This window comes from Dipteris shenzhenensis, chromosome 14 (assembly GCF_047967505.1).
Source record: "Dipteris shenzhenensis isolate YYH24624 ecotype China chromosome 14, Dip_SZ_1.0, whole genome shotgun sequence".
NCBI lineage: Eukaryota > Viridiplantae > Streptophyta > Polypodiopsida > Gleicheniales > Dipteridaceae > Dipteris > Dipteris shenzhenensis.
Genome location: NC_141609.1, coordinates 11,993,895 through 12,020,696, shown reverse-complemented (window position 1 = coordinate 12,020,696; position 26,802 = coordinate 11,993,895). Strand labels below are relative to the sequence as shown.

At 45.0% G+C, this 26,802-nt stretch overlaps 1 protein-coding gene across 3 annotated transcripts in view; it reads right to left on the bottom strand.

Moving 5' to 3' along the window:
* Positions 1-692: 692 nt before the first annotated feature.
* Positions 693-26,802, bottom strand: part of LOC147894200 (DEA(D/H)-box RNA helicase family protein) — a 49,633-nt gene continuing 23,523 nt past the window's right edge. For 2 of the 3 annotated variants that reach the window (XM_087384863.1, XM_087384865.1), the window contains 13 exons: positions 22,797-22,945; positions 5,852-5,947; positions 5,223-5,325; positions 5,079-5,141; positions 4,853-4,914; positions 4,638-4,734; positions 4,422-4,540; positions 4,274-4,316; positions 4,049-4,150; positions 2,100-2,204; positions 1,905-1,985; positions 1,467-1,798; positions 695-1,336 (listed from right to left, as the gene is read on the bottom strand). In XM_087384863.1, the coding sequence (XP_087240989.1) occupies positions 1,321-1,336; positions 1,467-1,798; positions 1,905-1,985; positions 2,100-2,204; positions 4,049-4,150; positions 4,274-4,316; positions 4,422-4,540; positions 4,638-4,734; positions 4,853-4,914; positions 5,079-5,141; positions 5,223-5,325; positions 5,852-5,947; positions 22,797-22,945 (1,368 nt within the window). In that variant the 3' untranslated portion in view covers positions 695-1,320. Of the gene's footprint in view, positions 1,337-1,466; positions 1,799-1,904; positions 1,986-2,099; positions 2,205-4,048; positions 4,151-4,273; positions 4,317-4,421; positions 4,541-4,637; positions 4,735-4,852; positions 4,915-5,078; positions 5,142-5,222; positions 5,326-5,851; positions 5,948-22,796; positions 22,946-26,802 lie in introns of all 3 variants that reach the window. The other variant, XM_087384864.1, reaches the window with a different exon arrangement.

Here is a 26,802-nt window from a genome sequence, read left to right as displayed (position 1 = left end):
GGACGAGATCCTTGAGAGTACATTATCCAAACCATTTCAACAAATAATATTATAGGGTAGATTTAGCTTGGAGGGGGAAAATTTTATCAATGATTTGCGTGGAGAAGCCCTTAAATGAGGTCAACAATGACTAACATACCATGGTACCTAGCACAAGAGGAGGTACTAGCCTAGGTGGTCTGATCATGGCAGAAAGGGTAGCCATTCAAGGTGCCTGTTATGGCTACATGCAGTATCAATAGATGGAAAAAAAGCACAGAAAAGTGATAACAATATGATCCAGAAGTCCATGTGGATGACTCTATTGAAAAAAAGACAATGCCAATGGGTGTATGACTCCTGTGAATACGATAGGCTCACCACAACCGGGTCGTATGCAAGAAAGAGTAGAACCACAAGACCTGACGTTCCACTCAGCTATGCATGTAATGAATTGGTAGAGTGACTTTGATAGGGTCACTCAACCACAACAATTCAAGACAGTAGAAAAGTGTCACCAAAAAGCCAGAAGTTAACCATTGTCAGTGTGGAAGGTAATGCAAGTCATTGAACCCTCCTGGAGTAATTATTCCACCTTGTCAAGCTGCAGTCCTAAGCAATGGCATTTACATAGCAAAGATGGGACTCAGGATTCCATCGGCTTTAATTTAAAAAGCCTGCGTTTTTCACTGGACAGGTTATGATAAACTTTCTCCAATAGTTGAGCAATTTGTTTTCTTTTGGGGAACCTTCATCTTATGTTATCACATTGAATTTTCAGGCCAGCTATAAGTTTGAAATGAAATCTTGGCTTATTTATCTGAATTAAGTATTTCATTTGGCAATCTACCCAAGGGCTCCTGCATTTAAACTCTCTTTGCTGCAATAGAGTTTGTCCAATTATAGTCTGCTGTAGATTCACTCTTGTTTTGCCATTCCCATTGTTTCCCCAAGAAAGCATTATAAAGAGGACCATGAATAAAATTCCTTTTTTAGAGAGAGAATTAAATGTACATTAATAGGATGGAAACTGTGTCCAGTTTCAAACCCTGGGCTATAATATAGCCATCATCAGCCTGGCCAAAAAAAAAAAGAATAGGTTTGCAAGTAGCATAACAAATGCTTTTGCTGATGATGGCGATCCCTTGTATTGCAGCTTTGGCACAACACAAGACCAGATTCGTGCTGTGAGTAGGAGTATGGCACATTAGCATAAGCAAACACCATTGTCATAATGCTAAGCCTCAATGATTTCTGGTGAAAGCAATGTGATTTCGGTATATCCATATACTCTCGGAAATTTCAATGCCAGATAATGAGTGTCTCAGTGCAGGACCTTCACTATTTCCTCTTGAACCTGCACCAAAGTTGAACCATAAGAAATTGAGGAGAATCACATTAGGTCTCACAACGGTTCTTAATCATGTGGTGTTCCTGAATTTTGTATTGCAAGCACAAATTTATGAGCTCAACATTATCCACAATACCTTGCTTTACTTTTGAAAGATCTTTTGGAAATGCCTGGCTTCCTCTTGGCTGATCCAGAAGCACCTTTTCTCGAGTCACCATTTTTTCTCTTTAACTTGCTTGGCTCCCCTACAAAGAGTTCCTGCATCTCTGCTCCTCTTTTGCTCTCCCTGGGAGGCTTTGATAACCTTTTGTGAGCACCCAAAGTTCTGTTCCTCACCTTTCCAGACTCCTTACCTTTTTCAAGAGCTTTGACAGCTTTAGCCCTCCTGTAAGCCCGCTCAGGCATTGTGGTACCACCCTCTTTACCTGATATCTGACCTCTCCTCCTTTCAAACCTTTGACCACTTGACTGCACAAAATACAGAACTCAGTATTGACTCATCGAGCTCCCTTTGATGACTGGGTCTAATGACAAAACATCATATGACAAAAAAAAGAAGGCTAAAAAATTCAACATCTTCATCTTCATGGCTGTCTTCATCAGTAGCTTCTCTAGCAGCCTCTAGTCTTCGTCTTTTCTTGCGGGTCATATGCTTCTGCAAACAGGTGCACAACATAAAAATGTTCCTGAGAAAAGTGGCAACTTCTAAACTCAGAATTACAATTCATTTAAGTAATTAATAGAGGCTGCAGGTTTATGGTTTGCATACCTCCCGTTCTTGTAGAGATGTATTGCGCTTCCTTGTTTTCTCTGCCTCTTCAATGCTGACTGACTTCTTACCAGCTATGTCCTTGACAGTTCCACTTTTGGCAGCCTGCATATAGGAACAAAGGACATCGAATTAGAACTTGGCATTAGATGTGATAGGACACTGGCTACCTTGCAAAACTTTCCAATGCTCTGCAGAAAAGGATCTCTCGGACCGACTTCTTATCACCTATGTCATTAACCTATGTAATCTCATAAGCAAAAGCACATATCCCACAATACACAAAACCTTTTAGTGGAAATAACAAGAGCTTAATCATGCTGCTGCATTCAGCGCAGGACATTTGGACAGGGCACACAAACTCTTAAAGGATTGCCAATGGTAAGTCAAAGTCATTATCCAATAGGAAAAAGTGAAATATTAGTTCGTATTGCAATAGCAAAAGATCCTAGGGCACGAACTGCACATTACTGTGACTGTGTGGGCAAGCATCAAGAAGAGCATGAGGGTATGGTAGATTATACATGCCCTTTGGCAATTGTAGAGTCTAAGTACACTTTTTGGCCTAAAATGTATGAAACTTAAATTTGAAATCTTCATAGTCCAGACAGCAACCTTTTAATCATCAAATTTGTAGCCCATTCATGGTCTCTACTATCTAGAAACGAATAATTAAGTAATAGCCTGTTCCTTTGGCATCTTAAAGGAAGAAGAGTGAAACTAAGGGTTTAAGTCGTGTATGTTTCCTTGTCCAGGAAACACGCAAAACGCATGTGCGTGCACACACACACTAAAACATGTAATTGAAAACATATGTGTTTTGGACCTGCAGTTGAGTTATACATACATACATAGCGTTGGGGTCAACTCCCCAGATGTAAGTTCCCGAGTAAGGAGAGCACAGGGGAATGACAAGCTTGCCTACCAAAGGCTTCCCTACTGGCTGACCTAGAATGGCAGACCAGTCTGCTGTTTGGGGCCTAAAAACCCAACTGTCAGGCACCTTCCAGCTCTGATGCAGCTCCATTTGCCGCTCCTGCCATCCTGCCCAAATTAGGGCCCACGTGTAGCCCAAGGAATGGCTTACACCATGGCTGTCCTATGGATAGATCTTCCCTAAAAAGTGTCATATTTAAACCTAAGAAGGATATGTATGTGATGTCCACAAGGCAGCCAATGTGCTGCCCCTGTGACAGCCTGTTCACCCCTCATGTTTCCCACTGGTCAGCCGAAATTGGTCTGGGAGAAGGCCTGTCCGGCCAGTTTTGGAGGGCATACAGCCTATATGAGAGCACCCCCCCCCCCGCGCATGCAAATGGAGGCAAGCATCTATTCATACGCTATGGATTCTTTCATTTAAGGATATGCAATGGAACCACCTTTTTCAAGAACACATATCTTTACACAGTAGATCCCATACGTTGCATGACTAAAATGAGTCGGTCAATCAAGTCAGAACAAAGAGTGCATGATCACAATAACGACCCTAAGGAATGAGCTAACAAGCTTCACCGCCCAAGGCCTAATTACAAGGGTTATGCCCAAATAGCCTACTTCTCTTGGACCAGCCTTGCTCTTCTTAGAATTGCTCTTTCCACAAGGTCCAAACTTCATCCATGCTAGGTCAAGCCTCAACCTTAAATTATTTCTTTGTTGTGCTCTAACCCTCAGCCCATACTCATATCTAACTAGTCTCCACCCCCTTTGTTACCAACCTCTTGGCTAGATTGGCTTCAAACCCTAGATCCATCCGCATCCAAGATTGGACGACTCCCCACCACCACTTGCTTTTATTAATGAGCTCCTTGTGTGGATACAGGTGCACAGGAGAGCTGGGATCCACATTGCAAGCTATACTCTTCGCTTCCTACACTATGCAAAAAGTCAAAGAACTCATGGCAATGAATTGGAGGGTAGTTTGCAATCTCCATTCAGTATAAACGTTGTACCTTTGCAGCAGTTGCAATCTGCCTTTTCTCTTTTGGAGTTTGAAACCATATCTTCTTGGGTCGGGAAAAAATCTCAGATTCATGATCCATGAGATTCTGTGCCTGTAGAAATAAACATGGCAAACCAAAAAACATACTAAGACTAAGCTCTGAACAGTCCGTCTCTGAACAGTCCGTGACAGATAATACGTGCAAGAAATCAAACCCCATAACACAAGATTCGACCTTGTTTGCCTCCATCTCAGCTTTTCGCAATGCTCTTTCCTCCCTGAGTAGATACAAATGTACATACTCTAATTCACCAAGATGTTCACACACAACTACTCGCATACATATTATATGTTGAAGCTTAGTCATGAGGTGAACTGCCTACCTCTCCTCCTGAAGAACTGCACGGACAGCCCCTTCAAGTTCCTGAATTTTGTCATGCCACTTTAAAATAGCACCGAGGGGCACTACTCTACTAGTTAATTTTGATCCAGCCCTCTTAGCCTGCATGTAGTGTATTACAACCATGAGAATGACATAAAACCAATGCACAACGTTTTTTAAAAAGGTGGTCAAAGATGGCATACCATAAACTACCTACCACAGACTTCAGCAAAGAGCGATCTTTTTCAGAAACAAAGGTGACAGCACATCCCAGCTGACCTGCCCTTGCAGTTCGGCCTACTCTATGCACATAGCTGCATAAACAGAGATTTGATATTCCCCTCTTTTTGTAATACCAAGTTAAATTTGCATCACATTAAAGGCATGTAGACCATATCAGATTAGAAGCAATATCAAAGTTAGGTAACTTACGTGGTAATGTCCCGAGGACATTCAAAATTTATCACAGTCTCAACCCCAACTATGTCAAGGCCCTGCAATATGAATTCATCCAAAATTCAATTGACTGCCTAATATTTATACAAAATTTCCACCTAAGCATGGTCCTCAATAAAGCAAGCACAATTTACTGTCAAAAAGGAAGTAAATCCTGAAAGTGACTTAAATCAAATACTCCTTCAAAATGCTTTCGACTTACACGAGCAGCCACATCAGTTGCAATCAAAAAATCTACCTCCCTTTTCCTGAATAGATCCAATGCCTGCACAATAAGAGGACACAGTCACAAAAAATCATGTATCAAAAGCCAACATGGAAAGAAAAGTATCGTTCAGATAAGCACATCTAGACGTTGTGCTTGAGTCAGATTCCCATGGAGCTCCGCAGCCTTCAAACCAGATAGCCCAAATAAAATTTTCAGTCGGTGAGCCTCCATCTTTGTACCACTGCAAAATCATTTTATGATAGGAAAGTCCATGTTAACTGACTAGTTGCACACGTGCTGCAAGACTACAGATTGGAAACCACAAACAAACCAAACAGCCCACCAGAACATGCATATCAGATAAGTAGAACACATAATGATCTTGAACGTTCAAGAACACAGTCCAAATTGTCCAAAGCTTTCAAGACTATAAACTCGGGACACAAAATGATGTTGAAGGTACTCAAAACTGTTCAAAGGTTTCAAGATATTAGACCTGGACAAAGGAAAACTTTACAGACCGAAACAGAAGCTCATCTGTTTTAATGAACATAAGGGAAACCTAATATGTCCATAGGGAACTATTAAAATGAAATGCCGTTTCCACTTCTCTTCTCCCCTTCCCATCATCCCTCACAAACCAAGCATCATCTTAGTGACATACAGCCTTCCTTGCAGGAAGAAAGGCACATCTTGTCATCAAAAATCTCTTGTAGCATAAAAGGATCACTTTCAATTGTGTAAAGACAGGACTGAAGCGTTCATACCTAAAAATAATGGCTTTTCTTGTGAAAGATCGAGAGCAAACTGCTAAAAGGACGGCCTCCCTGTCTGCTTCATGTTGTGGTCTTATCTTTATTACCCTTGTCATACACAACAGAATGTTTCAGATGCTGTAATGCACATTCTATTTGCTGAAATATAGCTTGTTATTGTTTTTGCAAAAGTAATCAAACAATATGCCAAAATTCAGCACATCCCCTTTTGAGGGACACAAACAACGGAATTCATAAATTTGTGTCTGAAACAGAAAAAAGGTGATGCAAACTTTCACACAATGCCAGCAGGCTGCATGGCTTCTCTAAGATTACTTGAAAGACCTTTCTGAAAAGCCCATGTCATCATCCAACAACATGCATGGAAAATAAGTTGAATTATAAATAAAAACAACCATCGAAGTATACAAGCTAAACACCTGGAGCCTAACTGTGGGCACAACAGCACAAAACACAATAAAATCAGGAGGTTGCATTATATTTGAGATTAGCTTGGGAAATGAGATTTGCCAAGAAGTCAGGCAATTTGCAACACGCCAGATAAACATTTTGTGAAAAAGAAATTAGCAATGCATTTTCGTACAATGCTGGTTATCCTCTATGAATAGTTCAGCATACCAGTGCCTATATTAAATCATGCTTTTACATTGAAATATGATTAAGGATCCATAACACTAATGACGCAGCACCCTAGCTCAAACAGCATTTCCATGTTGGGTGAGCTGAACAGAACCATACTCAAGCCTTGTTATGGTCACGTAAAGAAGCTAGCTGCCTATCATCAACCAAGCTTGTTGGAGAATATGGTGGAGAGAAAGAAAGAAAGAAAGATATATTAACGTCCGTGGAAGGCCTCGTGGGCCTATGGGACAAAGTGCAAAATACACCAAAAGGGAAAAGAACTCATACAAGCCACAAAGGGCTGGAGCAAAGGGCGTGCTAAGGCCCTTGCTGAGTACTATGCTGAAGTAAAAAGCTCAATAGCTCAAGCAAACTCAAGTACAAAATATATCATGTGCTATTTGAAGTATGTTGAGACTGGAGCTGGAACTCAGAATCCGAAACCCGGCACTGTGGTGACTTGTCTATGAGTGGTGAAAATGTCTCGGATCTGCATTTGTCGAGCTGTCTCATGTTGTGGTGGCGGAGGGGGATGTGGTCTCCTTGATCTTTGAACCCACTGAGCTATATTCAGAGTGACCCCTTGTCTCGGGCAGTCTCCTCTAAGGAAATCTGTAATAGGTTTGACCTCAATAGAGGGTACTCTGGTCGCTCTCCGTGTCGCGGGTAGCCTCTGCGCCCCTTTCTTAGTAATCCAGACTGCCCGCATATCGGCTAGCCCCTCCTCCTCCATCCCACTGTGTCTTGGAGCTGACTCAAAAACATAGAAATCTGTGACTCACCGCTGTGTCTGGTCAACCTCTGGATCCCAGGGTCTGATCGGCTCCCGCTGCTCTCTGATCTGTCGTAGCAAGGTCTCCTTGTGTCACTACATCTCAAGCAGATAGAGCCCAATGTAGACCTGGTCATGGAAGTGGATCAATCGTGATAGTGGGCCAAAGCCACTCCCATCTTGATAGAGACAGTGGTATTGCCCCTGGATCTCGTAGTAGGATGGGCAGGCGCATAGAAAGTGCTCCTTTGTCTCAATCACTCCCAGTGTGCATACCATGCAGATCCGCTGCTCTCCCTGTCTCAATCCTCAGCTGATGGAATGAAACCCACATCTGCCCAATAGTGATCCTCAATGCATGTAAGACTCCTCTGTCCTTCAGATACTAGGGTCAGATGATGAATCCCTCCTCCGAGACGCTCAAGATGAGTGGCAGTAGAACTGGATCTTGGTGGGGATCTCTTGATCTCCCCTCCAAGTATGAGATGTGTGGAGCTAGAGGAGATCTAACCGTATGATACGCTTAATCTCATCTCACGAGATTGACTCAGGGGGTGCATCCATACTGTACTGAAAGGGAGGGAGCCTGCCCATATGAATCCCTTGTCTGGCAAACCATGTGGATATACGTGCATACCATGTGTCTACCCCACTCTCAGCTAATCTTCTGGATGACTACAGTGCCAACCTCAGTAGTCTCCAGTGGGGTAGGTCCCAAACTCTATGAATGAATGTCATTGTCTGGAAGATGGCATTAGTTTAAGGAGAGAGAGAGAGAGAGAGAGAGAGAGAGAGAGAGAGAGAGAGAAGCTACTGAAAACACTTCAATCTTATTCTCCATGAATGAATTGCGTAGTTTTATAGCCATATGGGCTAGACATTATCTATGAGGTCACCAAGATATCCATAATCTTCTCCTTATGGGCTAGACCATTATCTATGAGGTCACCAAGCTATCTATAATCTTCTTCTTGATTTTTTCCATCAACCTATCTCATGCCTCACTCATATAATCAATCACACCTACCAATTACACGGTGATCACACACAAGCACACAATCATACACAAGTCATACACCACACAAACACATAGGAAAGACGTTGATCCCAACAAAGCTGATCTGTCATGCATTGTTAGCTTATCACTACCATCCACAGAAGACTTCACAGGTTTGCAATTGTGCATATTTAAACCTCACAAGTTGAATATCTCTAAGATATTTTGAGGACAGGATGTTCATGTCAAATAGCTGCCATATCTCAATGCCCAAGAAATAATGCATTAGTCCCAAGTCCTACATCTCAATTGACTTGCATAAATCTTTTACCTATTGACAATGGACAAGGGGGGGAGGGGATAGCAGCTTGGAGGAGAAGACCCTGCCAAGTGTCACAAAGAAAGATGTGCAATAGAGGCTTTGCAAGGGGAGGAGGTGGAAAGACAAAAGGTTGCTTTGTGAATGGAGGAGATGGAAGGTCCGGTGGACAAGATGCCCCAAGTGCTTCGATGATTGTAATTTAACTAATAGCTCTCGAAGGTAGGTACAATTCAATAAGCCAACTATCAAAGAATGAAATGTATTGAAAGTAGGCGAACATCCACATTCATTTGTACAGAGCACAACTCGAAGGATCTTTTGCATTTGGCAAGAAAATCGAGCACTTCATCAACCAAGCCATCCCAGCCATATCCTCAAAGGATGGTTATGGGCCTGCGGCAAGCCATAAGACAGTTGGCCTTGCAAAGGTCTTGGAGAATAGCAAGGAAAACCAAGAACGGCTCTTTCTCATGGACCAGAAGTGGGAGACAGCATTAAGGAGGGTTATTTCGGGCATGAAAGAGGGGTTAGTCTCAAGGAAGAGGAGGAAGAGGAGCTCGGGGTTACAAAGTTGAGAGAGAACGACCGAAAGGCTTGGGGGGAACTGGGCATTGAGGAGAGGTATTTCCATGGGCTTGAAGGGGTTTCTTCGGGAGAGGATGAAACAGAGGGCACGCTCGGGCAAAGAGTTGGGAAGGGGAGGAACGAGAGGAGAAGGTATGACACGACGTGTTAAGGCAACGAGGGAGTTCATCAGAGGGTTGATGAAGGAATTGATGGGATGAAGCTCTAAGTTGGTGTTGGCTTTGGCAATGGAGGAAGAGATGGTTGTGGCGATGAAGCAGAAGGAGTTGCTGGTGGCTATAACGATGGAAGTGGTTCAACCTTGAGGGAAGGAGACAATGAAGTGCTCTCATTCGTGTCCTTCTCCTCCCTACGTCCGGATACATTCCTTTTTCTCTATTGGGCGATAGATAACAGATCCATTCTTGTGCTCCTTTGCGAGATTTCTGAACCTAGCGCCACAGCACTACCCTGCCTTTAGCTGTATCACAGTTTGCTCAGTTGAGAGGTTAAGCACTTCCATCCACTTGCCATGGAGCTTGCCACGGAGCCAACTCTAGCTGCAGCTGTTCCGGTGGGCACTTCTGCGTTTTGGAACGCTGGACTTACAAGGCGTCCCATATAGATCGTAAGAAACCTTTCCGCAAAACTACACCATTCATATGGATCGTTTCTTCAACAAAGTTTGCATTGACGAACACCAACTGGATGCTTTAAGATCTTCTCGACAAAAAAGAGAGTGAGAATAAAATATGCTGGATGGAATTTTTTGCAAATAATATATTGGATTAAGTTTTCCATGTGGTGACTGATAGATGACATGGGATCGCTCCTTTTGTGTAGTAGTCTATTGACATTGTCCTTGAGGGGTCCACTAACATAGTTTTTCCGCTAGTGCTTGGCTGGATTGTGGTAATCCTTGGTGCTCTTTATTGGAATTTACCTCCTATATATTACAGGACTACCTCGAAACTTGCTGGTGATCAACTTCGGCAATTCCCTGGTCAAAGATCAAGCTCGAGGGACTATCCACCTAGAAGAGAAGAAGTGGCATGACACAATACAATCACAATTGACCCTATGCATGAGCATGATCTCATCATTTATTCATTATTGGACTGTTGATCTACTTTGGGTTCTGTTTCTAGGTTATACAACCTTGTGATCAATTTCTTTGGGCGAAAACACCAATGGAGAAGAGACTTGTAGAAAAAGGGACGAGGTAGATTTAAAGAAGAGGACATAATAGCAATAAGGAGAGCAAGCGCACAAGAGGGAAGGGGGCGGGGGGCGAGGGGGGAGAGAGAGAGAGAGAGAGAGAGAGAGAGAGAGAGAGAGAGAGAGAGGCATGGCCTCAAATAGAGGGAGAGAGGGAGAGAGAGAGAGAGAGAGAGGGGTCGGGAGCAAACAGAGTAGAAAGCGTGAAGATGGAAGATATATTTTAGGCTCTAACTGATTTTGATTTTCCAAAGCCATTGTTAGGGGCCATTCATGTGGAAGAACTCATCGCGCGGGTTCCCTATTAGTCATCTTGTATTAGTGCAACACGTACAATATTGCTGCAAGTAATGAGGATACCATGCCTACATAAAATAACAAGCACCAAATCATTTCTTTTTCTGAAATAAAACACACAAGCTGCTCCTTCCCTTCCTAAACAAAGCCCTTAGGCTATTCCACATATACCTCTTCTTCTAGGTAGCCATTTTTAAGGCTGTTTCACATATACCTCTTCTTCTAGGTAGCCATTTAAAAATGATGATTTGATATCCATCTGGAAGATAGGCCAGTGATTTTGTGCAATTATAGAACATACAGTTCTAATAGTGCTAAATCTTGCCACGGATGCAAAGGTCTCTAGATAGTCAATACCTTCTATGTGACAGTACCCCTTTGAAACAAGCCTTGCCTTATATTACTTTTGGAATCTCTATTAATCCTATGAATCCATTTTGTGCCTATGGGTGATGTCTTCTATGGTAAGTTGTAACTCATGTAACTCCCATATTAAAAAGTCTCGTTAGTATTGAAGATCATGACCTTGATTTTACCTAGGTTATTCATGCCGCAGCTTTCGCAGAAGGCTTGCAAGCTGTCAAGTGTATTTGTAGCCCCTCAACTATGTCTGAAATCATCATAACATCATTTGGCATATAGCAGGATAGGTATGACACATTATGCTAGAATCAAATCATGCCCTCCTAGTGTGTCTACAAAAGATACCAATTTATCGATGTAGAGGCCAGAGAGGCTGGAAAGAGGAGGCACTCATACTTCACCTCAATGATACTACTTACTTCCTCTAACAATCCTTATGTTGTCCGCACTCCGACTGTAACTCTTGTTAGACAACGGGCTACCTCACTAAGACCATAGAGGAGGAGGAGGGAGGGACATTGACAAACTGATCAGGCTAAGCATCAAGAACGATCCATCACTGAATTTTATTCCTCAACGACGCAAATCTTCACTACATATAGACGACCTCAACTTGTCTATCCTCGAGTTGGTCCCACAGACAACATACCTAGGACCAATCACTCTGATGAATAGCTAACCTCTCTCTCTCTCTCTCTCTCTCTCTCTCTCTCTCTCTCTCTCTCTCTCTCCGTCCCTCATAGCCTCCCGTCCGTCCGTCTCAGCCCTCCGTCATTGATCTCCATCACTCAACGCTCAGCCCTCCGTTGCTTCGTTAATCCATCAGCCCACTGTTTCTACGTTCGGTTGCTTCGTTCGTCAGCCCCTCCCCTCCTTCATTCGTTAGCCTGTTAACCCCTTACAGTCCACCAGCCCGTTACATCCCACAACACACAAGCCCATCAACAACGTAAGGCCCGTCGGCAGCAGCAGCGCAAGTTTCATCAACAACTCGTCAACAGCAGCGTCAAGTTCGTCCGTTCGCAGTGCAAGTCTGACAGCAGCCGCCTCTCCTTCATCACCTAACCCCGAGCTGGGCTGAAACCCCGAGCCCAATTGGGGGGTTAGCTCAGCAAAGGGGTTGTAGGAGACATTGCTAGTAAAGAATGGCCCAACCTCTCTTCCCCATCAACTCCAACGGCTCCTTCCAGCAGGGCGAAATATGCCACAGTTGCAGCTCGAACACCCTCTGCTTATGCACATATATATGAGAGAGGAGGTCTTTTCAGCTGCCCTATTATTGGATATCATGAACATAATGTGTTCTTACAAGATCAACTGAGAGAGCTGAGGACACAACTGGCAGAAAATGTAAGCAGGAGGTAATTAATGAGGCTATAAAGTCTTGCAAGGATTCCCCACCTTACCCCCAGTTAGTCTCCACAATCAAGGATTTGGTTCAAACTGAAATGCAGACAGCGAAGCAAGAGTTTGGAGCAAAGGTGAATAAAGTTGATATCCAAGAAGAGACTACGGAACATGAAATTAGACGGGATAATGCATTAAAAATCAGAATTGGGGGACTCCTAGATGGATGGTACAACGAGGAGGATTCATTCAGTGATACTTTAGCACACGTGTTAAAGCAGCAATGCCTAGCATTGACTGGACAGCAGATGGGGACGACAAGCCTAATAACTCTAAGGATGATGGTGAAGCTTCAGTAGTCCATATTAGTCATCGTAAAGGACATGCTGTTATCGCATTTCACTCGCGAGATTTAAGACTCAAGATCCTACAACAATCCTACAAGCTGAAAGGAACTAAGCTATGGATAGTTGAGCAACTTACAAGAGCTCAATTGAAAAATAAAGCAATGGAGTTAGCCAAAGTTAAGGATGTCAGGAAGGATGGAAAGTGGGAAGTGTACCATGGAGGAATAGCACTCATTAAGGAATTCAAATCAAAACCAAAAGACTCTCTGCCTTAAAATGATGTACGGCCAATTATATATAGGTTAGGATCGAATATAGGTACTTTAAATAATTGGAGTTGCTTTATGCACTCCTTGGGAGCTGCCATGTGCCCTCCCTAAGCTATTGTATTGGATGGTTTTTTATTGTCCCGTAGACGTTAATATACTCTCTCTCTCTCTCTCTCTCTCTCTCTCTCTCTGATCTTTTCCCACAACTCGATCCACATAGGCCCGAGCTGGGAAGATGCCTCAAAACCCTCAGTTCGAGCGATGAGTGCAAAGACATGAGAGCCCACCTCACACGGGAGAGAGCGCGGGGCCACCTGACGCCACTTGAGATACAACGGGTCTTCTGACGGTTGACATGCTATAAGAGGCGGGCCTTCTTCACACACAAAGTGGATGAGGATCAAATTATTTCGAGGGGGAGATCCCACCATTGGATGGGGGCTTTTATCAGAGGGAAAGCCACCTATTCCCATTACAAATCTAGATGTTTGGCACACATATGCATGCTCTCTCTAAGACGTCCCAATGCAGGCACCACCTGACATGTCCTCTATACCCAAAACAACTAGTCACCTATTCACCACACAAGATGTACGGGCTGCACTCCGTTGGCTACATAACCGGAAAGCACAGGATAAGCGAAAGGGGCCCAGCTCAAATTCAGAGGAGTCAAAAGTGCATTCATGTGCTGGTCACATAAGAGCTTTTCTTCGCGACATCTGGTGTTACAGTGAGGATGTCTGACATTGAGAGATGGTAAGATGAGGACTGAGAAATCTTTGTGAAGGTGAAGGACAACATTGAGTGCTTAGAGCCGTCTAGGTGCTTGGCTGGTATTGTTTGACACAAAGGAGGATTCTTTGACAGGACCTTTGCATCCAAAGTGAGATGGATGCTATGACTTAGAGGAAGACATCACAGGACTACACATGGAAGCTGATGGTCCAAGTAATCTGGATGTATGCTTGGGATTTGAATTGTAGAGTATGTTATTTGGTTGCAGACCTTGCCAGAGTTGAAACAAACCCTAAGAGCATGGTGTTTGGAAGACTCTGGCCTATTCACCCATCATGAGGGGGACAATTGGAGAATGTTAGTGCCTAGAGTGCTTTGAAGAGGGGTACGTGACTGAAGCACGTGGTGCCATCTAGTGCTACCAAAGATGGACATGTATACCAAGGTGGCTTGCTTGTACGGGACTGGACCTAGTGGAGTAGGAGCCAATGGATGAAAAGCCAAGAAGCGACACCAACAACGCAATGTTCTAGAGGGCTATGCCATGGGAGCTGCTAAAGCATCTTCATCAATGGGTTGGAATCGGCCCAAGATGCCTCGGTGAGAGGGGGTGTTGCAAATGGTGTGGTCATCTCCCCATTTGTAATCCCCCATATGGGGAGAGCACGGGGGAAGGGGGGGGTGAACCAAAGGGTGCTGTGGCTGCCACATGGGTATAACTTTGGCTGCCATGAGGGCAGCAAGATCCCAGCAAAACAAGAAGGCATGGGGCTGCCACAAGGGCAGCACATGAGCTGCCATGTGGGCAGCGCAAAGAGAGGAATACCTGGGAAGTCAGAGGCTATTTGGAGGCCTGAAGCGGTACAGAACTGCCACATCAGCAGTACGTCAGATTAGGAGCCTGGATCAAGGCTTCGGGGTCACAGAAACTTGACAACATGTACAACTGGCTGCAGCACTGTACGGAACTGTACTAGGGACTGCAGGACTGTGTACGGAGCTGTTGGAGCAGATCTGAAGGCTGGAAGAGCCCTGGAACAGAGGCGGAACAGCAGAGATACATTGTGCATGGTTTGGGCAGGCTATGGCCAAGAATCAGTCCTAGATCAGGTCGGGTATGAGCAGGACTGCCTGGGCCAGTGGCAGCCTGCCACGTGGCCAGGTAGGGCCTGCAAAAGAGTGCCCTATAGGTCAGCTCCACAGACCAGCCAGGTCGGCCAGTAGGGGGGCGTGTTTTGGTCGGCCCTACTGGGTCGATTGGGAGCACCAGACCAGCATCTTTGGGCCTACATCCATGAGGACAAAGAAGGACTGGAGAGCTGCAGACAGGGGGGCTGCAGACCTAGGCTGACATTTAGGGCAGCAAGGTGTAGATAGGTCTATCTCTAGCACTTTGAGGGATCTAATCCAAAGTCAAGTAAACCCACCTGTTTGGTCCCCATACGTGTTATCAAGGCATGGAGACTAAGTTTATAGAAGCTCGATGAGCAGCATGTGGGCTCAGGGATCTAGAAGTGCCACGGAGGTAGTAGGACAACACCTTTTGGGGTAAGGATAGAGGACCGCGATTTGGAGGGACTTTGGACTTCTTTTGTATAGTGTCCTGTCGGACGGAAATATATTTTAGTTGGTTCTGTATCGCTAATGGAGCATAACATTGTCTACTCCCTAGCTTGCACACACATATGTTTGTTGAGTACACACAAATAAAGAAGTTTTGGATTATGTAGTTAAACACTTCTACGTAATTTCCTGGGACGCTCTAACAGTCTTCCACATGGGGTACCCTCTGTTTGGTTCATTTCTAACAACTGGCTCCACTCCTCCCTCCACCTCCTCAATCTATCTCTGCCTTTGGATCTACAAGATCCTCGTCAAGGTCAACAAGGAGCTCTTCGTCCACATAGGTCTACTCTAGGGGTACATCCCTACGTGCATAAGCTCGACTAACAATTGTAGCACCTTTATCTGGAGCATCTGTGTCACATCACACCGAAGATGACTGTCAAAAATTCGAGCATGACGATTCCCAGTGCTGGTATGGCAAAAATTGCACTAAACATGTAAACCAAGTGGCAAAAGATACCAAGCCCAAAGATGGACAATCACCGAGGTCCGAGCAAGGTAATGGTAAAGGTAAACATGACAAAGGGAAAAACCGAGGGCCACCATAGATCATATCCTACTTGTAGGCCATCATCTCCCGATCGTATTGATGCCATCTGGGCCCTGGTATGTGCCATGTAGCTTTAGTTATTGGCACTTAGGTCACCTAGTACTTTTAGTGTCTTATGACACCTAGTACTAGTGGTACCACTAGGACACTGTCCTAGGGTTTCCCTTTATTTTGTACTTTGTACTTTCATTTGTTAGTTGTTGATGTGATGGCTTTCAGCGTTCTGCTCCACGTTTGTACCTCCTTCCGCTTCCTTGAGCCTACAGTGGTTTCAGAGCACTTTGTATCCTATTTCTATGAACATTTGCTTCAATTTCCTTCTAGCTTCATCTTTCATTCGACATGTATCTTCATTGCCATAGTCAGCGCCTGCTCAAATGTACTGCTCAACATATTGCTTCATGCCTGCTAATGCATCGTCATACAATTGTACGGTTTCTTGCTCAACGTATTGCGTCAACGTTGGTGCATCATTCGTACTACACATCGTTTGCCGTACCTTCTATACCTACGTCGCTTAGCTGTGTCAGCCGTACAATAGCAAGAATTGTCAAGTTGTCACACTAGCAAAATCGTCAAGCTCACACTTCTTGCTGTACAACTTTCAAAAGTTGTCCGTACAGTCTGCCCAAATCTGTCGTACAATTGATCATTTTAGCTGCAAATCGTCAAAACAATTCAAAATCATTGCATTTGTGACACAATTGGGGCTTTTAGTTGACCTTGGTTCATCCCATTGGCTCAGATTTGCAGCACTTGCTCTTTTGGATCTCCGAAATCGTTGCATTTGTCACACAATTGGGGCTTTTGGTTGACCTTGGTTCATCCCATTGGCTCAAATTTGCAGCACTTGCTCTTTTGGATCTCCGAAATTGGGGCTTTGGATCTATTGCAGGCAGATTGCAGGCTACTTTCAGATTTGCACGTTATTGCTACTTTCAGATTTGCAAGTTATTTTGTCACATTCGCCTTGATAGCAGTGACATTTGGGTGCTTTGATTTGAAATTTGAAGGTTTCTCAATGACATTGGCAAGGAATTGCGTAGATCTTGTCACATTTGCAAATTGCAGCTTAATTTGGGGCTTTCCATGATTTTGCCCTCTTTTGTTGCAATTTGCCTTTAAGAAATTGGAGCTTTTCATATTGGGCTTCAGTTTTGCAAAGGACAAGGCCTTTGGCAGATTTGCAAGACATTTGGTCACATTTGTAGAGTTGCAGCTTAATTTGGGGCTTTTCCACATTTGCTCTCTTTTTGACCATTTTGCCCTTTTAGATTGTGGGGCTTTTGCCTTAGCTTCTATTTGCAGTGATCTTCCTTTGATTCAGCTCTCATTTGGTCACATTTGCAATTGAAAGCCTTGAGGCTATTTTTGCATCACTTGGTCAATGCACTTTTACTTGTGCTATTTACAATGGCTGGCAACAACAATGATTCGTTTGGTGTTCTCCGTGAAGATGATAAGTTCGATGGCACCAACTATCCTATGTGGTCCTACCTTATGAAGCATATTCTAGTTGCAAGAAACTTTTAGTTGATTTGAGGCCAACCAATGCTCAAGTGGCTGCCCCTACTGCTGGCACTCCTACAGGGGGGAATCTTCTTGACTCTTCTTCCTCTAATACTCCTGTCACTACTACTCCTACTCAGGATCAGATTCAAATGGGACTCCAGAGATGCAAATGCACACTCATGTATTGCCTTATCATGCAAGAGAATCATTATTCCACACATCCGGTCATGCAAGACAGCAAAGGATGCTTGGGATAAGCTAGCTTCTCTTTATCAGGTTCGCAATGAGGCACGGGTTGCATAGAAGACAATTGCAGGAACTCACCATGCAGAAAAGTGACTCAATGGATACATATTTAACAAAGGTCAAGGACCTCATGGAGCAACTTGCAAATATTGATGAAGTGGTGCCTAATTCTCAGCTTGTTAGCACTACATTGAATGGACTACCAGACACATATCAAGGATTTGCTACAACCCTTCGACTTGTAGCCAATGGAAATCAAGAGGCAAGGCTTCCAAGCCTATGGGCAAGCCTAAATATGCGCCTAACAATGGCAATTCCTCCAATGTATCTCAAAATACAGCACATAAGTCAAAGAAGAAAAGATGCAACTATTGTCACAAGCCAAGGCATGAAATTTCAGAATGCAGGAAGCCCATTGCTTCAGAGAAGAAGAAAGCAAGATTGACAGTAAATGCCTCACATTGTCATCCTGCTTCAACATGTATCCACTTGCTTGGTACTATTTCTTTTTGTTTTTCAATAGTATGCTTATTAAGAAATAAAATGTTTTCCTACTGTTCAGTTACGGACAATGGGGACTAGGTCTAGCATTTGAGGGTGGACCCCCTTGCTTGGGGTTATGGGCATTAGTGACCCACAAGAGTGATGGCCTCTCTTTGAGAGGGACATCTAGAAACCACACCCCACCTGAGTACCCAAACATGGGACCAATCCAATGCACAAATTGCATACCGACCTAGGAACCATTCAAGAGAATGTTCCTTGAGCTTTGGGTGTGGGCCTGGCAGCATGCCAAGAGTAATGGAGATACAAGATAAGACGACAAACAAATGAACTCAGTATGGCTCAATTATGACCTTAGAGTACGTCAATAGATAGTCTAAGCTGTTAGAAACCCGTGGGTGCGATCAGAATTGAATTCTGACAACTTTGAAATTTTAGGGTTTTTGGGAGTGACACGTGGCAGACTGCCACATGGAATCTGAGCTGGCAGGTCAGTCCACCTGTCCCACACATGTGGCAGCATGCATGGCAAGTGGCAGGGCATGCAGGCCAAGTGTTTGGGCCCAAATCTGGTAGATTTGGGGCAAGTTGTGGGCTGTCCTCTTTGGGACTGCAGCCCACCAAAAATCTGGGACAAGTGTCCACCTTCCACTCTAGGCCTGGGGGGGGGGGGGGGCTGAGCCTATAAAAGAAGGCCTCTCCCCTTCATTCCTCACATGAAAAATTCGTCACTTTTCTTCTCCCTCCTTTTGGATGATGCAGCAGAACCTCTCCAGCTCCTTGGGTGCAGCCAGCTTCTCCCCAAGCCATTCTCTCACCTCAGCAGCACTTTCTCTCTCTACAACAGCACATTCTCTCTCTACAGTTCCAGCCCCTCCTCTCCAAAAATATGCCCCCTCTCAGCTCTTCTGGAACAGCAGCAGCATCCTCTCTCCTTCTCCTAGCCTGGAACAGCCACAGCCCCTTTCTCTCTCCTGCTGTAGTCTTTCTCTCTCTACTGCAGAATTTCTCTCTCTACTGTTCCAGCCCATTTCCCTTGCAGAAATCTGCCTTTCTGTGCACCTCTGGAACAGCAGCAGCTCCTCTCTTACATCCCCTCGCTTGGGATCAGCATTGGCACTCTCTCTCTACAGCTATCACTCCATAAAAGCTTTCTCTCTCTAGCCTACAGGCTGTTTTTCTAAGCTGTTCTCATTCCAGCCCCATTTCCACACTCTCCTCACCCAAGGTAGCTTCAGAGGCATCAAGGACTTCATCTACAAAAGGGTCAAGTCACGAAGGGAGCTTGTATTGTCAAGTTTATCTCATTTACAGCACTATTTCATGTTGTTTCTACTATCTTTCTAGAAACTAGTGCTTGTCTCTAATGTTGGATGTAAGTGGTGATTGTTGCAGGCTTCTTCCTTGTGGATTGGGCAAGCCAAGAGTTGAAACCTGAGCTTGAATTCCTCCTTTTTGTTGTCTACCTTGCACATATGCTCTTGAGTCTTGTATCTAGGTCCTAGGTTTTCACTGAGTTCATCAGTTTGGAAGGTGCATTGCACCTTGGTCTTGTATCTTCATTTTCAAGAATAAAGTGAGCCTGGATAAGGGGGGGGGGGCCGTCTTGGCCCCTCAATCATATTGCATTTTCCAATGATGTCACTTTGTGTTTAAGCTGTATAAGTCTTAATTCCAGCTTAATTGCAAACTCTTAAGTTCAAGTATATGTGTTTGGCAACTCGCAATCATCTCATTCAAACGCCTCTGCAAAATCCGTTGTCTGAATTGATAGAAAGCACCGAGTAGTTTACACACATGCAATTGAATCCCATGAGCCAACAGATGCCTCACATGCACATGCTCTCCAGGATGATTGGGCATGGGCTGTCCATTGCTCTTTTGATCCCTCCAAACTTGATGCCTTCTTTTTTGCTAATGATGCTCAGTCTTGGTATTTTGATAGTGGTGCTTCCAAGCACGTAACCTCTTGCAGACAGTTGTTTCATTCCTTGGCTAATGCTCCTTGAGGGGGGAATGTCACATGTGCTAATAATACTTCCTATGCTGTAAAAGGAATTGGAGATGTGCAGCTCACATCCATTTCAAGCCATCCTGTCACTTTGACAAATGTTCTTTTTGTGCTTGGAATTGAAGTCAACTTATTTCAATTTCAGCAATTGCCACTTCAGGTTTCAGAGTGATTTTTGATGGATACAGATGCCTAGTATATGATCTTCAAGATGACAATGCCATAGTTCTCGCTGGCACTTTGCATTGCATGTTGGATGTCTCATTTACTTGTGCCACACCAGACCTGACTTACAATATGCAGTATCCCAGCTCAGCAGGTTCATGCACATGCCCAGTTCACAGCATTGTAGGCAATGAAGAGAGTCTTCAGATATCTCAGAGGCACTCAGGATTTAGCCCTCTTCTATGGTGATCAGGGTTCACTTACCATACATGCTTACACGGATAGTGACTAGGCAAGTTGTTCCAACACCAGAGTGTCACACACCGGCAACTGTTTTTTGCTTGGCAGTTCATGTATCTCTTGGCTCAGCAAGAAGCAACCAACAGTTGCCACATCCAGCTATGAGGCTGAGTACAGAGCAGCCTTCACCGCTACAATAGAGTGTGCCTGGCTTCGACAGTTACTTGCAGATCTTGGTATCCATTAGACATCCTCCACTATGGCCTACACTGACAACCACAGTGCTTTGGCTATTGCGCGTAATCCAATGTTTCATGCGCGTACCAAGCACATTGGGGTTCACTATCATTATGTTCGAGAGCGGTTGTCAGCACAAGACATAGAGTTGTCCTACCTTCCCACAGAGGACAACATAGCAGATCTGTTTACAAAGGCACTTCCTCGTCCCAAGTTTGAAGTCTTTCGACAGGTTTACTCTTGGTTCCCTTTGTTACATGATCTAGCTACCTTGTACATTCATAGGTGGCTATATCCCTTGGGACGAACATGTGCCACCATGACCAGAAAATACCAGGTATTCTGAGGCGTTTCCAGAATACTTCATCCCATACCATGGAGGGGGGTTTGTAGGCCATCATCTCCCGATCGTATTGATGCCCTCTGGGCCCTGGTATGTTCCATGTAGCTTTAGTTATTGGCACTTAGGTCACCTAGTACTTTTAGTGTCTTATGACACCTAGTACTAGTGGTACCACTAGGACACTGTCCTAGGGTTCCCCTTTATTTTGTACTTTGTACTTTCATTTGTTAGTTGATGTGACGGCTTTCAACGTTCTGCTCCACGTTTGTACCTCCTTCCGCTTCCTTGAGCCTACACTACTTCTGTGGGAAACATTGCCATACCAAGCCTGAATGTAAGATTTGGTTGAAGCACATCAAGTTGCTTAACAGTAATGCGAATTGGTCCTGATTGTCGAGAAATCCTAGCTAAGATGTGACTCATTGGATGCCAATGTGGTCACTTGGTCTCAATCCTACTTAGGAAATTCAAATTAAGGTTTATGAGCATTGACTAAAATTCACATAAGAGGTTAGACTTTAGAGTCTGTAGCTAGTTCTTCAAAAACTTTGAAGTCCAAACTTCGATTGCATGGGACCAGTTATAACTCTTACCTCCACTATCAATTTCCTTGGCAATAGCACTCCTTGTCTCAGAGCGAATGATTAGCCAACAAATATAACCATCTCACTAGAATAATTCAGGCCCTCAAGCTTGTTAAGCCTAGGCAAAGCTTTTATTAACCTAGCCAGCACGAAGTTATTGAAAAAAGAATGAAGTAGTTATCTGCAGACTTCACAGAATGGTACCCCAGCTCCAGATATATAGCTCAAATTTGCAGGGCTATCATAAGTACCAGGCCCCCACCTAAAAGAAACAAATTCACTGGAGGGAGAAACTGAGTCCAACTATTTGTCTCTAGCAAACTCCATTAAAAAACATTACCACCTTGCCAATTTATGTAGGCATTAAGGTAGTTTGGGCCACATGGGAACCTTATGCAAAGAGATTTCTTGGAATGGCATGCCTTTTACATGCTTGTTGTTTCAGCTTGACAAATCGTAGAAGCTCTAGAGTGGATGACTTACTCATTCAATCAAAGACAAAGAAAGATACGCCAATTTGTCAGTCTCTCAAGGCTAGAGGTAACTACTTGGCACTAAAGGTCTTGAGATTGTAGAGCATGCCTAGAAAACTATTCAACATGAACAAAGAGCAGAGATGTAATGGAAACAGCAGTACTTACGGCCAAAATTATGCCATCAAAAGTTTTGCTCATGTAGAGGCGCCACCTCCCCAAAATTTCAGAAACCTTATGATTATCCACAGGGAATCCAGAAAGGAAAGCTGTGCATAGATACAAAGAGGCGAATGCTTTTTCTGTGTTCCACATACCTTGCCAATAGCAATAAAATCATCCCCTCACAACTCATTAAAAAGATCAATCCAAACAAGTCGCAAAACAGGAGAACATCATTTTTAAAGGCGATAAAAAGATACATAGCAACCCTCTAGAACTTCTCAAAGCACCATAGCAACATTGTGCTCAGTAATATACCAACAAAAATGGTCATCAACACTCTGAGATGCACCCTACACTAAAACAGACTGCCATTTAGGTGAAGCTGTATTTGTGGGTTCATGTGTTTGAGGGGAGATTAACAGACATACTGTTCCAGGAGTGTTGAAGGACGTTGTGTGGATGGATCAGCGGAAAGACGCACTGGATTTATTAACGATAGCTTTACCAACTCATTTACTTCCTCTGTCATTGTAGCAGAAAACAGCATGGTCTGCCTTCTCTTCGGGCAAAGTCGTACCTGTGAAAGAAGACACAAAGCACAAAGTCATGAGAATCAGACCTGTAGTAGATTGGATATTCTAGCATTGGAAGAAGAAATCCCCATCACTTCTCACTTCATTTCCCTTACCTCTCCAAAAAGAATGCAAAAAAAAGGAGTAAAAGAGGAAGGGTGGACTTGGGGAAGGCCAGAAGCCAATGTTTAGTGTCATATCGCAAATATTAGACGTATGGCCGATATTAATGGAATCAGAACAGTGAAATTTGTGAGGATCAGCTCAACCTCAGGTACACAGACCCTACCGAAATCCAACCCATCCATCTTTTTCATGAGAAAAAGGGTCCTCACTGACCCCTTTCAGTAAAGAAATAACCTTCTATATAATTAATAGAATATCAGCTTCTATGAGGGTACTGACAAGAAAGACCAGCTGCTTTGGGCCCTCCTTCTCAAGGTTTCGGGTCCCTACCAAGGTAACCTGAGAGCACGTGCCAATTACTAGTGACGTGCCTTCTCAAGGTTTCGGGTCCCTACCAAGGTAACCTGAGAGCACATGCCAATTACTAGTGAGGTACCTAAAGGCCAAGCATTGCAGAGACACTGATGATGCTTTGTGGCCTTCCTGGAACCCACGGAACCTTGCTCCCAATCGAGCACAAGGTGTATATGATGGCCAGCCATATGTTGACGACGGTGGCAGCAAGTCGAGACTGCTCTTCCCCCGTCACCAGGCTGCATCACGCTAGATGTGCCATGCCATGTTGCTGGCTGCTATCTCCCAGACACTGTCCGCAGGTAGACTCAAGTGGCACAGCCTGGAGCATAGATTTTGCATCATAGATCCCTGCTATACCACTGTCTCCCCACTCTTAAGCAGAGATATCACCTATCTGGAAAGTGTGCCCTCACACCGTGACCCCAGTTATCATCCCCCAGTGGACACTCAGTATGCATGATACGCATGAGATCATCCACCCTGAGTGAACAATGCCCAATCCCCTAAACTCCATAACCAGTGTGAGATTATCTCCTGTACCACTGCCATGCAGCAGTAGCATGTGCATTCACTCCTCATCTATTGGGCAAAGGACTTATGGGGAGCTCTCTCTACATCATTGGCCAGAAGAAGGAGGTCTTTTGAGGCTGATGACTGGTTGATAGCCATGACCAGAACCTAGAAAGGACTACATGATGTACCTGCTGCTCAACCAATGCCGCTTACGAGAAGGACTAGGGAGAAACTGCTATCCAGCGTCATCTACCGATGGGAAAGTACAAAAAACACGAGGGCACTGTGCAAGTCCATGCAGACTGCACTGCCTGGGCGAGTCAAAGCTGAGGCACAGGGCAGCGGATGAGAGAGATTGACGTAGCCATCCCTAAGTCCTGGTAGGAGGGACTTTGCGTGTGGATGGACAGCAGATGGTTGGGCCAGTTTTTCTCGGACTAGTGTCCCCATGAGGATGATGATGCAGCGAGGCAGCACGCAGCCTGATTTTTTCCGTGTAGGACCTGTAGGCCTACTCCAAGCACTCACTGAGAGAGACCCAGAGATGGATGGGATTCATTGGCAGATGATCAGAGTGGTGGGACGTTTGGGGAAGGAGTGGCACATTGATCCTCCCAGTATCTCAAAGCAGGATGCCCCCAGATGGCGCCTCTGGCTTTGGGAGGGTAGGCGCTTGAGGGAGGTCCAATGGATCCAGGAGAGTGGTTATGGCCCTCCAAGGGCAGCCTTGCTGAGCAGGTGGACAAGGTGCCCTTCTTTTTCTACACCACACGGATTGACAGGAGGCTTCATATGGACTCTTCGATGTGGACCCCTTCGAGGGAGAGGCATTGGGTGACCTAGAGAGTGCCCCGGGAGGCGCGATTATGGTCCAATTTGCGGCTCAGGAAGATCTCCTACTTCTTTTGGCTAGCCGCCCACGGAGGCTTGCCCATCGGCCCGTGGTTGGAGCAGATGCAAGTGGAGGGGCAGTCATTGCTCTGCTAGTTTTCTGGAGATGATCCCTCACTGCCTCTGGAGTTGTCGTAGCGCAACGAGGATTTGGATGGGAGCCCTCAGGATTATGACCCATATGCAGAGACTTCAAAGGGACTACACATGGGGGATGGTGGCTTGGTTGACTGAGGGAGGACACGCGTTCCAGATTGATGAGATCTCCCCAACTTACCGAATATAGGGTCAGAGCATTCAAAGGATAGAGCTCCATGAGGCGGTCCCTCCTGATAGCCTCGTTCCTCCTCCTCTAGAGGACAGCGTATGGGAGGTAGTAGCTAGAATTACTGCGTGGAACATTTGGGTTGCTCGCTGTAGTCTAGTGATGGATGAGCATCCGCTTCCACCCTCGGATACCTTGGTCGCCATCTGGCAAGATATCATCTACACCCTCCGCTCCTCCTGGGAGCGTGGGACCCCAGGCTCTAGGGCGATTGTCGCGAGACGCGCTCGATTCTGCAAGGCTTGGCCTACAGGTGTTTTTTACATATTCACTCCGCGAGGGATTCGCTGGTTGTATAGTCCCCCCACCTGGCTGTTAGCCCCACTACCAAAGATCCCCTAGGCAGTGAGCTGGGTTTCTCTAGAACAGGTCGGTTTTTCTTTCAGCCTTTTCCGGTTTATTTCCATACTTAGCACCTTCGGGGCTGCTGTTTTGTATGAAGTCTTTCAAGCATTAAAAGAAGGTTCTTTTCTTTGAAAAAAAGAAAAGCAAAAGTATAGTGAACTACCTACTGGGCCCATTAGCCTTTGCCTCGCGGATACACAACCCCAATGTACCCCCTCCCTCACTCGGAGCTGACCACTCATACCTGGCCTTCCGTATCTCTGCCCTTGACCCAATATTTGTGAGTCACTTAGCCAGACAGCTTCCGGCCCTACTCAGAGATGATATAGACGTCGCCCACGCCTCGAACATCCTTGCCTCATTGGTACAGGAAACTACCACCAAATCCTTCCCGCGACATGATCCACACAGGCCCGTGATGGGAAGATGCCTCAAAACCCTTGGTTCGATGACAAGCGCAGAGAGTCGAGAGCCCACCTCACACAAGAGGGAGCCCTGGGCCATTTGACAACATTTGAGGCATACTAGATCATTTCAAGGAGGAGATCCGACCACTGGATGGGGGCTTCTCTCAAAGGGGAAACCACCTATTCCCATCACTGATCCAGATGTGTGGCACACTTATGCATGCTCTCTATATGATGTTCCGATGCAGGCACCACCGAACATGTCCTCTAGGCCCACTATCTGTCACTTGTTCACTACACAAAATGTATGGGCTGCACTCCGTCGGCTACACAACCGGAAAGCATAGGATAATGAGGGCCTACGGACTAAGGATTTTGCACACGGCAAGAGGTCCCATTCTCACACAGATGTTCAATCATGTTGAATTGCACGGCTTCCCACCTACTACTATTGTACCCATACACAAAGGATCAGACGGAGGTTCGGAGGCAGCGGGCACTAGGACAAGCAAGATTCCGAAGGCGGCATTCCACTCTAGATCACAGCTTCACTTTGAGGGCTATCATTGAGGAGGCGAAGTCCATACACCAGCAAATCTATGCTTGCTTTGTAGACTTTCAGAAGACCTTCGACACTGTCCCGCGATCCCGCGTGATCAGGAAACTACAAGAGATGCAGATTCTAGAGACTTTGATTTGGGGTGTGATAAGACTTTATGAGTCCATCAGAGGGAGAGTCAATGCTCCAGTGGGTTTATCGGATTGGGTGGAGAGCATGATAGGGGTGAATCAGGGTTGTCCCCTCTCACCGACTCTTTTCGGACTCTACATTGATGAGATCACATCCTTCATAGACTGCCTGGGGGGGTGAGGGGTCACTACTAGTTGACCTCATGAT